Source organism: Antennarius striatus, chromosome 6 (genome assembly GCF_040054535.1).
Source record: "Antennarius striatus isolate MH-2024 chromosome 6, ASM4005453v1, whole genome shotgun sequence".
Taxonomy (NCBI): domain Eukaryota; kingdom Metazoa; phylum Chordata; class Actinopteri; order Lophiiformes; family Antennariidae; genus Antennarius; species Antennarius striatus.
In genome coordinates this window covers 18087738-18101180 of record NC_090781.1, presented here as the reverse complement: position 1 = coordinate 18101180, position 13443 = coordinate 18087738, and the positions used below count along the sequence as shown (strand labels likewise).

Genomic DNA, 13443 nt, shown 5'->3' with positions numbered 1-13443 from the left:
TTGAAATATTACTGTAAATATTACTTTAATAATGACCAAAACTCCCTAAATAAATAAAAAAAATTAAAAAGAACTTAAATATGACAAAAATCTCTAATTATTAAATAAAGTATTCCCAAACATTCTGAAAATATGTCTGAAAAATGTCACATATGACCAAAGAAAGAGATTGTGTAACTATAATTACATAAAATCAACAGGAACTTGGACAAAAAGGTCAATATTGCGATCAATATGGGGCGGCAGTGGCTCAGTGGTAGAGTGGGTCATCCAATGTTCCAAGATCAGTGGTTCGATTCCTGCTCCCGCCTGAAAACACCCAGATTGTGAGTTGACAGTGGGAGATGAACTGCCGAGGAGCCCTTGAGCAAGTCACCATCCCCCTTTACAAGCGCTCCACAAAGGGCATGCATGCTTACAGGCTCCCTGATATACTGTATGTGTTTGTGTGTATATATATATATATATATATATATATATATATATATATATATATATATATATATGACTAACTAGAGTATGTGACGCCACTAATTTCCCTTCAGGAATAAATCCAGTATATAAAATTAAATAAATAGATAAATACGAATATTGACAAATATATCTTCAGTTAGCTGATCCAACCTGAGACCCCAGTTCATGAAACCAGGCTCCTGCAGGTGTTCATGACTCAAAGACTCCAGATCCTCCTCCTCCACACACACACACACGCATACACACGTACACACTTTAATTTTTACATGTTATCATGCAGGAGCAACACAATGACGCCTCAGCTCTAATCACCACCTCCTGGAATAAGAAAGGAGGGACGGGAAGACAGAAGAGGAGACTCTTCACAGTTCAGCGAAGAATATCTTTAGAAATCACAAGAAACAAGTAGAAAAACTCGTCACTGCATTGAAAACAATTTGGGTTTGTCTGATTGTCATCACTAATTACATCACACACACTGTCATGATAACACCATGATGTCAGCCTGCTTCCAGCACTGTGAATGGACGCTCTGAATGTCCACCTCTCTTGTTCCTGTTAAAATACCCCTCAGCTCCATAAATTCAACTCTTTGTTGGTTTAACTAAACCCAAACTGAAAACGACATCAAATTCCCTCGTCAGAGTTTTTACAGAATTTTTAGACAAAGGCAGGGCATCCCACCAGGTAGTAAACAGTTGAATCCATCCTGCCACCTGCTGGACACCGTGACGTCACAGATGAAGCATGAACTATTGTTTGTTCCATATTCAACACTTACTATGAGAAAAAAACGATGGGTATTAATCAATCATTTGAGAGTGATCACAACATTATAAAAATCATCCAATATTAATGTTTTAAATTCTCAGTCATCATATTTAAATCATGTACAACTGTATATCCTGCTTGTTTTTATTTCTCACCTCTCAGCTGCTTCTGCTTTCTTTTAATCACAAGTGAAACGTGAGCAGGCGGGTGGAACTAGTTTTCAGATGTCATTAGTTTTCTTTTTTTATCCGACTCTGGTTTTCATCATGGAGTTTAAAAACACCTCTCCCTACCTTTCACCGGCTCGTCGTTGGATTCCCTCGGAGTTTCCGCCCAGATTTGAACAGCTGCTGTTTGCATCGGGGACCTGTTCCTCCTCTCCAGCATCTCCTCTCTACCGGCTCCACTTAGCACCGCCCCTCTCCACCCAACCCGGCCGCGCCCCTCCCCGTATCGAGCGCACCACACCGGAAACCAAAACATCACAATTCGTTCATTTAACGATTTAGAATAATATTATGTAAGTTAGTAAGAGTTATAATATTAATAATAATAGAAATGATGATAATAGTAATTATAATAACAATAATAGTGTGTACTCACTTTGTTGAATTGGGACAGCGATAATTCAATTACTGTACCTATAAACAGGAGATAACAAGAGGAAGAAGCCCTGGTGCATAATAAATATACACTGATTTAAAAAAAAAAAAGACAGAATTTTGCACAATTTAAAAACCTGTCAAACAAATTTAAAGTATTAACTGGTAAACACATTTGTGTTTTATATTTGTCTTCTATATTTTTCTTACTTTCACTTTTACGGATAAAGATTTATAAAATTGAATAAAGAAAAAAGAGGAGGAGCTTAAACTGGTTTTGAGAAGCTGAAGTAGAGAAAAACACAACACACCATTTCCTTCGTTCCAATAGTTTATTCTCTTTAAAATTCGCAATCAATTTGATAAACATTTTTAGCTTAGTAACCAAAATTTTTCCAATATTTGCCCTAAAGCACGAGGAATATGGGAATCTGTAACAATGTGAGGATGTAGCGCCACCGTCTGGCAGCAGCAGGTGGGTGCAGCAGTAGCTCCTCTTTGGTCCCAGGTGGATTTCTTTCCCTTGTTTTCAGCGTTATACTCTTATTTCAATCTTGGTCCCATAACCAATGGAGACGGTGGGGCTCAAACATTATTGCACATCCATAAGGCACACACAAGAAGAATGAGAGGGGGTGAAGGAGGACAGGAAAGAGGAGAAGACATTTCCTTCCTTCACTTCAGGAATACATCGTCAGCTGGAGCCACTAGGAGACAGAAAGGGACAAAGTCAGTCATCGAAACTGTGCAACCGGATACCTGCAGGCAGAACTCAGGGATAAAAAAATAAACATTTTATTCAGGTTTTGTTTTTTTTAAATCAATTGGTCTTATTAGAATATACATGTATCTTCTTCACAGTCATTGTGAAAATGACAACAAACGGGATAAAATATTTTTTATTCAAACAATTTATGAAAAGACCCAAATAATTATAATTACAGTTATTTGTTTGTCAGTCTGAGTAGGATTATGCAAAAATCTTTTAATACACGAGGCAGGCTGTACTGTTTGTTTTTAAAATCTGATGTGTTAAATAAAACTTCTTTTTTTTTTTTACAATTGGTTGGAAATGAATCCAAACTAATTTGACATTTTGTCCAGGAAACAAAAAAACTCTACAAGATTTTGTTACATCTGTTTTGAAAAAAATCATTTTGTTACTTCTAATTCAAAAACTTTTCAAGGTACTCAAAGACCGGGTCTTTGTAGTAAATATCAGAAAATATTAGTAAGGATTAGATTGCAGGGGTTTATATTTCAACCTACGATTGAAGAAAATGAAATTCAATTTGTTCAATTTTAACAAAATTGTGTTTTACCTCTTTGATGTCCAGTTCAATGGAGCCAGAGTTGCCCTGATCCAGAGTCTTAAAGGCTCCTGCAGAAAACACATGACCGTAAGATATTTCACCTCATTCATTAGTCAACATTTAAACAAAGAATGATGTTTAGCACATATTTTGTCCAAAAAATGCTTTTATGTCATTAATATCTAAAAATATTTAAGTTAGGGATCTTAAAATTCTAAAAAGTACTCTTTCAAAATCTCAAAACTTAAAGTAAAAATACAGATATCTTTTAAGTGCGACTAAATTTCTTTTGATCACACCATATTTTTAGAACATTTGGGTCTCACATAAACATAAAAAAAATTCACAGGACAAATCTTCAGGGTTGTGGTGGGATTTGTCTCAGGTATTACTCAGTTAAGTCTAGTGTTAAAATTGTGCATTAGATCTGGTTCGGACCTGATCCGGTCACAAACATGTAAAAATCAGTACATTCATCACAATATGACAAAACAATGTGATGTTTTAGTCAAGACAGACTCCACTTTAAACGTCATTTAACGACATTGAAGAGGAAAAAAAGACACTCACTGCACATGGCATCCAGTCGCACCAGGCAGGCGATGAAATTATCAAAGTCCATGTCGCCGTGCTCATCACTATAGCGACGGATGATCATCTTGTAGAGCTGATCATTAAGAGGGAAACCTGCACACGCACAATTAGACTGAAAAGTTGTACTTATCACTGTTCACAATGACTTACACACTCACACACAGACTCACACACAATCACTCATACACACACAAACACACACCTGCGGCCTTGAAGGCGCCCGGCAGCTCTCGAGAGGAGATCACACCAGAACAGTCAGTATCGTAATCCACGTAGATGCCCTGATGACAAATAAACAACAAAAAACATTCAGTGTTTGTTGCTATGGAGACGTTGTGTGTCTGCCGGCTGCCACGGGGGGGTTTGGCGGACTGACCTGCCATCTCAAGATATTTTTCCAGAGGTACTTGAACTCGTGGAGGCCCAGTTTACCTGTGCTGTCGCTCTGAAGGGGGGCAGGGTCAAAGGTCAAACACAGACACCACAGCAGCAAACATGTAAGCTGGTCCCAAACCCAGATAAATGCAGAGGAGGGGCATCTGGCGTGAAAAGCTTTGCCAACAAATATGAGTGTTTATCTAAAATGGAAAGATGATGACACTCAGTGGCGACGCCTAACGAGACAAAGCTGAAAAAAAGTTTTTAGAAGCTGTTAGCAGCTAGTTAGCAGAAGAAAAAAAAAGGAGAACATGGAAATTCTGCAGAACCTTCACCTTCTTCCTGTGTGAAGGATTCAGCATTCACCACTAACCACCCCTGAAGAAAACTACGTGAAGAGGAGAAGGAAGCCACGCCTCTAGCGCTGCCTCTGGTGAAAGGATACGTCCATGATGGCCACCATGCTGCGACAAGATTCGATGCTGAAACCATCGGTTTTCAAGCTTGGATCTATTTGGTTCAGCAATAATAATAATAATTAAAAAATGAAGAGTAAAACTTTTTCAAAAAAATATGCAAAAAGGTGAACAAAATATTTCACACTGTTTCTGCTTGGATGTAAAGCAGACTTACGTTGTTTAAGGATGTCGTTCAAGATTCCCATGAGCTCAGCGGGGCTCACTTCCATGTCCTGTTAAAAGACACACACACACACACGCACACGCACGCACACACGCATCCACACACACACACACGTGATTATGTCCTAACAGAGCAAACATTAATGCAGCTGAAATCATATGTCTGGAGGGTTTATCTGTTTTCACATTAAAACATTTTGTGCTCTTGAAATAAAAACCATCAAACTTGTGACTTTTGTTTATTTCCTTCTGGATGTTTTCTTCAGTCACTCTTTAATGCATGATTCCATGTTTAAGGGTCATTTTAAGAACTATGTGGGGATTTCCGAGATTAACATCAAAAATTTCACATAAAAAAAACTGCTTACTATTGCACAAAAATAGCAATTAATGAGGAGAAAGCTTAAACATTTCCAGAGATAATAATCAATTCAGAAAAACAAAACTTTTAAAGTCATACTTTTACTTTTACAGGTGTTTTTACAGGTGTTTTTGTTGAAAAACCTCTTTAAAAGGTGCCCAGGAAGTTTGTTTAGCAACCAAACAGGCTCCACCCCTACCAGTCACCTGGCCCCACCCAGCTGGAGGCAGCCAGGTGGGCGGCGCCCCTTTTACTACAAACATCTTCATCATCTTCATCACTTACTATCGACTATGAAAACCGACCCAGTGAGAGTCGGCTCTGGTCTGACTGGTGCTCACACCCCAACGATGAGTCACAGAAAACCTCCACAGTTATTACAGAACAACGCCCCGGGGCGGAGGACAAAGGAAGGAATGCAGGGTAAGATCTCACACACACACACACACACACACATGTTTGTTAAGGAACAAACAGATTCACTGTTTACTTCTGTAGAACAGAGAACGACTCTATTATCACCAGGTATGAATGAGGAGTGAATGAATAATGGATCCAATGTAAAAGCGACTTTGAGTGTCCGGAAAAGCGCTATATAAATCGAATTCATTATTATTATTAATAATAATACATTATTATTATTATTATTATTATTATTATTATTTCACATCCAGAAGATCACAAAGTCCCAGAATGTCACAAAGCAACGGACAAACAGACCAAAAGGTGTATCTGTCTCTATTGCTGTAGCCTGGAAGTCATTAGAAGGTATTATAGAGCTTAAAGAGCGACATCCGCACATAACCCACTCAAACTGTGCTTCTGGAACTGACAGGCAGTTGGCCCTCAAGGGAAATACCTGTGTGAGTTGTACGGCATCGAGTACATAATTCAAATACCAGTGCTAACACCTCAACCCTTGACTGGTATTTTTTTTTCTCCGTGCTAATTGAGGATTCTACAGCGTGCAGGGTGCCATCACTTTATCAACAATTGGCTTGTTGTATAAAAGTACCAAAAACATGTTAGGTCTGATCAGATTGTCAAGAAAAAATTGTTGTTGCTTTATTGTAATATTACCTGTACATTATTTAGCATTAGCTGTTCTTCATTTAGCATAAGTGTAACTTATTTAGATTTACTTGCGTTTTATTTAGCGTACATGTAATTTATTTGGCATTATCTGTACTTTATTTAGCATTATCTGTACTTTATTTAGCATTATCTGTACTTTATTTAGCATAAATGTAATATTAGTTAGCATTACTTGTGCTTTATTTAGCGATATCTTTACTTTAGCATTATCTGTGTTTTATTTAGTAATATCTTTGCTTTATTTTAGTGTTATTTTAGCATTTAAGCTACAGGTTCCATTTATTCACAGATTTAAGTTAAAAGGCGTCTCAGTGCCAAGAAACAGAATCAATGAAAAGATGAAACTGGAGCACAAAAATTCTGCAACTAACAACAAAAACCTGCCCAACCGCGACGGAGACGGAATGAGAGGATCTGACAACAGAGGGCGGAGTCTGGAATGCAGACAGGTGCGGCGAGCGACGAAGAGTCGGGTGACAAGCAGAGAGACGAAGGGCTGAACCTGCATAGAGCCACATCAACAGGTTACATATGGGGTCGATGGACACTGCATCGACAACTTTTAACCCAAAAACAAGAAACTCCTGTCTGAGAAGAGCTTATTGCACATTATAAAATATCAGTTCACAAAGTTAAAAGAACAAACAAATAAAACATGGCGGGGAGCAGGAAATGCAGCAGACCGGATCAGACATGAAGAAATGGACTCACGTCTTTGGCCACCCTCTCGAAAGATCTGCGGAACTTCCTCTCCTCATCATTCTCATGAGCCATCTCGATGTGCGTAGGCTGGCGAGGCCTCGGCTGCACAGAGAGAGAATGTTAGGTCCGACTCACATCCAATCAGAACCAGAACACTCAATCCACACATGCAACTTGTTGTGGAACTGTCCACTAGGACGGGTTCGGCAGATGTGATCAAACCAGTGACGTCACTGGAGTCGTGTTAAAACAGGGGTTAGCTCAGATTAACAGGTTAGAGTAGGCTTAATTTAGATTAAGTTTAATTAGGTGTTACTTACTGGATCTGATGGTACAAATTGATCTATATCGATGTCGCTGTTGGAAGGTAAAACAATCACAATGGAGAGAGTTAGCCTAACTTAGCACAACAACCGGAAACAATTGTTAGCCATTGTGAACTTCCTAGTTTGGGATCAATAAAGTATATACGTATATATATATATATAAGAGATAATTAAAGTCTTAGTGTGCTCACCATGCTGCTTTGATGATGTTTTTGACGAATGACATAAACATTTTGCCGCTGGTTTGATGAAGACACACAAAAAAACCTGAGGAACAAACACTCATATTTATTTCTGACACAATAATAAAACCGAGAGAAACTGGTTTTAAAAACTGGCTTTAAAAGTCATGCTTTGAACTCAAATCAAACCCGATACGTACGGAAAATATGTGACTACTGAGACACTGATCACAGCAATAATTGCAATCAATAATGGCATGACTGATCAATCAGAGCTTTAACTTAGCTCTGACCATCAATAATCAATAGATTGACAACAAAATAAATAGATTAAACTCTTGATGATGTCTCCAAGGAAACAGAAAACACCCACATTTGGAGTTGCAAATTAAGTAAAGGATTAAAACAAACATTTTATCATAAGTACAATAGCAGATGATGACGTCATGTCACTGATTTGATGAATCCAGGGACTGAATTTTGGACGGGAAGGAACGGAGAGTACTTAAACTTTAAAAACTACATTTTATCTTTGAGTGCCAGGGAGAAATGTGCGTGTGTGTGTGTGTGTGTGTGTGTGTGTGTGTGTGTGTGTGTGTGTGTTACTAAGGTGTGGCAAACCACTTAGATTAAATACTGCATCTGGTGGTTTCTAATTCCAAACCTGCTTTTACTACATGAACGTATCAAACTTGGTCAACAGTTCTGTAATCTCCTGGTTTACCTGAAGTAAACTCAGGAATGCGCGGTCGTTCAGGTAATTTACCGTGTCAAGTTTCGGACACACACACACACACACACACACACACACACACACACACACACACACAGCTCAGAAGTACATCTACGTCAGTATCACATTTGAAAACAGGGTCAATTGTCTGGTTTTTTTTCTTGCGCGACTTACCGAGACGTGAGTTTCCACCGACGGGAGAGACGGACTGACCGGGAGAGAGAGAGAGACGCACCGACAGACAGCGGGAGAGAGAGAGGGAGAGACAGGCAGCTATTTGGGTAGGAGGACACGCCCACATCCGGGTCCAACTGAAACAGAGTTCTTTTTCAATGCATCACCGACCCCGCCCCCCGCCGTCACACACACACACACACACACACACACACACACACACACACACACACACACACACAGATGATCTGAAGGTCCTACATTCCGCTGTGTTACTGCTTAATGTATTTACTGTATGCTATCATAAAATAAATATTTTAATACTTTGATTGAATTGAAGACTGAAATCACTTCCTAACACACACTGTGTCAGAATTTTATGAATAAAAGTACTTAGAAGTGATAAATTAGAAGTGTTATTGAACAGCTGGAGGGAACAATACACTTTTAAACACTGTTTTTTTTTTCAAGAGTTCTTTCTTATGACATTTTTTCACATTCTTAGAATTTTACTGCCAAACACATCCAATAAAAGTTAATTGTTCTGAATCAACTCACTGTAAAGTAATAAATACTACATCGGCAATACATCAGCAATCATACTTTTGTCATTAAAGTAATTGCATAATTCATAAAACAGACAATAACACTTCTCAGGGATAAGAACTTCTACTTATTCAGACTGCTATTTATATGCCACTGCTGAAAAGTTATTCTATAATTATTCTATTTCTGTCGAAAAATCTCCATAGATTTGATTTCTACTTGTACCCTGGAGTAGAGCAGATAAGAAAATACACAGAAATTTTAATAAGAAAGCGCCAAAAAGGAATCTTTAAACCAAACTTCCAGACCAATACAAAATCAACATCACATTAAATGTCATGTTTGTTTTCATTTGATTTTTTTAAAAACTTGCACACCACATTCAGATATTTCATGATTTCAAATCATTAATGGCTATTATTTGTATCATATATCTAGATTACATACATTTACGTCCACACTAGTTGGACCTGTGTAGATTACAGCCACAATCATGATAATCACCGATTGTCCCTCCATTCGTTCACATCCATAATAATAACTGGGACCATTAATTTTTTAAAGGTGGTGTCCTTTAAACAAAACTTACTCGACACTGGAGAATGTGGAAAAATTATAACCAAAAAAACCAAAACATTTGGGCCCCAAAAAGTTAAAAGGCTTTTATTTATTTCATTGTGCTATTAATCAACCAATCCTGTCAGTTTGCACCTTCTTCGAGTTGTGAATGCCAATGTCAAATAATACAGAAGTATGAATAATAGAACAGGTACATTGAGTTATTTCACCAACTCCACTTCTGCAGATGAGTGAAACATCGTGGAAATGCCAGTATGGTGAAGAGGGAGTAGGAGGCAGATAGGCTCACAAACAATTTACGATGATGTAATTGCAGCATATTGATTGATAGAAACATCTAATTAATATTCAAATGCATATCAGTTGACAAAGTGGGCAACACTGTTGCAACACAAGAAGGTTCCGGGTTCGAGTCCTGTCTGCTGGAGGATTTATGTGGAAAATTGGATTGTATATTGAACACAATTAATCAACATCAACCTGAAAATGAAGGAGACATGCAGGCTTTCATGGAGGCCGATGTCCACCTCATTGAGTTCAACAATTTAGACAAAGGTTGAAAACAACACTGATCAAAATTAATGATGCAGGAGGGGTTTCATGTGAAGAGGATATAAGATAAGGTAAACCTTTATTTGTCTCACAGTAGGGAAATTTACATGATTGTGGCAAAAGAGGAGGAATTCAGTCAAACATACATACATATGTACATACGGTATGTACATATTAACAATTTACAATTTACAGTCTACAACCAACATTGGTCATGCAGATTGTGCAAGTGATTGTGTGTGGTCGAAAGTGATTGAAATTGTGGGGGAAAGGAAATGCTTCAAACGCTGAATGACACACTGAGGAAGACTAGTTTTATGGCACAGATTGACCTTTTTTCCCATTTGCAGATTTGTTCGAACAGCCGTAAAAAAAAAAGTTTTTCTTGAAAAATGCTTGTATGTATTTATTTATTTTAAATCTGACAGAATATTGAGATCAACAGCAGGAAGTCTGAAGCACAGCTGCTATAAAGTCTTGACCACTATGGTATCCACACACACAACGACGATCCAAATCGCAAATCTCAGAGAGTAATGTTAATATCTTCACAACCTTGAAACAAATGCCATCAGCGGAAACTGGAGTTTTCATGATGTATTACTCAAGGTAAGAAGTCTAAAATGATATCATAGTTAACCGTCACTGCAAATTCTGGAAACTAGTAAAAAATGAAACTGAGAGATTGCAAAATGTATGCATATTTTTGATGACTCGTTTAGTACACCAAACATGAATTCACCGACATTTTAGAATGTTTGCTGCAAGACAAAAATGGAAAACAAGCACCAAATGGTAGCACTGTCTACATCTACTACCTAAATCCTTACCGTCCTTTTGTGTTTTGTTATATACTTTATTTTGTACTGCCTGTGTTGTACTGCCTGTTGTACTGCCTGTGTTGTACTGCCTTGTGCACCATGGGTCTGAGGACTGCAATTTCATCTGTGCTGTACGTCGTGCGTATATGGTACATTTGACAATAATGTTGACTTTGACTTTTGACTATTATAAATCTAAGACTGAAGAACATGACAATAAAAAAAAAGAAATTATACATTGAGTTACCATCATATCATTCATCTTCCAAATCCCCTTCATCCGCTGTCGCAGGTCACAGGGTGCAGGAGCCTATCCCAGCCAACTGGGGGTATGAGGCATGGGGACACCCCGGGCGTGGGAGAGAACCCACGCAAACAACCCTACACCATCATATCAAAAGACTCAAACTGTTCTTTGGATTCTGATCTGGGAAATAAATAGGAATTCTAAAATGCCTACTCTTTACACACACTCCTTTCTCCAGAGAAAAGAAAAAGAAAGCAAATGTGAACCTCAGGTTTCAGTTTGCGAGCGTTTCAAATGATCACAATCATTGATGTCATGGATGACGATAAATTCTATCTGCCCTGTTGCCTCTTCTCTTTTGGCTGACCTATCTTGAAAGAACTGCAGAAGGCCTGCTCCGAAGGCATCACCCTCGACATTCACCACTGTACAGGTACGATCAATGAGATAGTCAACAGCCAGAATGAGAGAGATGTCACTGATGGGCAGTCCGACTGCCTCCAGCATGATAACCAGGGTCAACACACCTCCAGCAGGAGCCCCTGCTGTGACAACACTGGACACTGTAGAGGTCACGAGGATCGTAATGAATTGGATGAAGTTAAGGGGAGTGTTGTTCAGCTGAGCGATGAAAACAGCTGCCAAACACTGGAACAGGGCCGCTCCATCCACATTGACGGTCGCTCCGAAGGGTAGGATGAAACGACTGATCTGCTTGGATACGCCGTTATTTTCCTCCACACACTTCATCATCAAGGGAAGGGTGGCTGAGCTAGAGGCAGTTCTAAAGGCATTTTTCAGAGCGGTGAATATTCCCCAGAGGAATGTGTAAGGGTTCTTTCTTGTAATGATGAAGTATATGCCAGGAAGCACAATAAAGCCATGGATGGCATGTCCAGCGATGCAAGACACCATATACTTTCCCAGACTGGCAAACAGCGAACCCACGTTGTCCAACTCAATAATCTTGCTAGCTAAAAGGAACATGATACCAAACGGGGCATACCACATGATCCAGGACACCAGCACCATGGTGGCCTCATTGAAGGAGTTGAAGAATTTAATGAGGATAACTCCTTCCTCCCCCAGCTTCCTTATAGCTATACCAAACAAGACGGCAAAGACGAGCAGACCGACAACGTTCATGCCGTCCTGATTTGTTCCGATGGGCAACTTTTCAGTTGTGACATTGAGGTTTTCGTCTGTGCCATTCTTGGGAACCAGTTTGTAGCTAGTTGCATATGATTGAAAGGCAGCAGATACCAAGTTGGAGGGGAAAATGTTTCTGATCAAATCTAAGAAGGAGTCTAACAAATTTTTGTGTTCAGGGACACTATAGTCCAGCGATTCAATGTTGTTTCTGGACACTGACCCTGGCTTTACAATGAAAGCCATCACAACCCCGATGGAGGAGGCGATCAACGTGGTCACCAAGAAAAAGATCATGGCCCAAACAATAAGCTTGCCCGGGGCTTTTGGGTTGATGCTGGCGGCCCCGGACACCAGATTGCACACCACCAGTGGGATGATGATCATTTTCAGCAATCGAATGAACAGATCGCCGGGGAAGCTGATGTAGATGATCTGGGTTGTGGAAAGTGTCATGTTGCGCACTGCAAAGCCAATCAAAGCTCCAACAATGACCCCTGCCACGGTGAGAATCACAAGCAAATTAGCCGTCAAGATCCTCTTTACCCGCTGGAACAGCTGCCCTCTAGGGCTCATAGGACCGTCAGCAAGTTCCTCGCTTTTGGACATCTTCACTTCTTCTGCGTCCATTTTCTCAGTCGTTTTGTGCATAAAGTTAACTTTACAGCAAGGCAAAATCATTAATTAAAAACTACTGTTTATGAGACAGGATTAGCTTTCATTACTACGAACACGAACCACCTGGTCTCCTTCCTTGAGTACCTGACACAGTCGTAGTAATAATTAGGACCCATATTGACTCTTGATATATATCTACTTGCCTTGGTCTTTGTTTTCCTTTCCCTTGAACAAAACACAAAGTTTGATCTAGTGTCTTGATCAAAGCACAAGGTGAGATTCTTTTGTCACATCATTCAGCTTCTGCTTTGATCTATGGTCTTTCATACAGGTGTGCGTACTAACTAACCGAGGGACAAGCATTCTTATAATATAGAAGATAGTTTGGTATCATAATTTAGTCGTCTCTGACATCATCTATTGATGATATACAATCAAGTCCTTTTGAAACTCCCTAAAAGAACAGCTCAGCAGATTAAAGAGGATCAGTTATAGGGCCTGAGATTGGGGTTGCTAATTCATAGTCATAGTTAACTTTATAGTCAAAAGTACCATATATGCAGAACATGCAGCACAGATGAAATT

At 39.2% G+C, this 13443-nt stretch overlaps 1 protein-coding gene and 1 pseudogene across 1 annotated transcript; both read right to left on the bottom strand.

Annotated features, from left to right (window-relative positions):
• Window positions 1-2160: 2160 nt before the first annotated feature.
• Window positions 2161-8467, bottom strand: capns1b (calpain, small subunit 1 b). The gene is made up of 11 exons (XM_068318059.1): window positions 8347-8467; window positions 7449-7524; window positions 7252-7288; window positions 6941-7033; window positions 4766-4823; window positions 4578-4642; window positions 4131-4199; window positions 3957-4035; window positions 3731-3847; window positions 3170-3228; window positions 2161-2554 (listed from the first exon to the last, which is right to left on the bottom strand). Exons 2-11 carry the CDS (start codon window positions 7487-7489, stop codon window positions 2528-2530), a joined length of 645 nt encoding a protein of 214 aa, XP_068174160.1. The 5' UTR covers window positions 7490-7524; window positions 8347-8467; the 3' UTR covers window positions 2161-2527.
• A 2891-nt stretch (window positions 8468-11358) lies between these two features.
• Window positions 11359-12891, bottom strand: LOC137596204 (neutral amino acid transporter B(0) pseudogene; annotated as a pseudogene).
• Window positions 12892-13443: the final 552 nt, after the last annotated feature.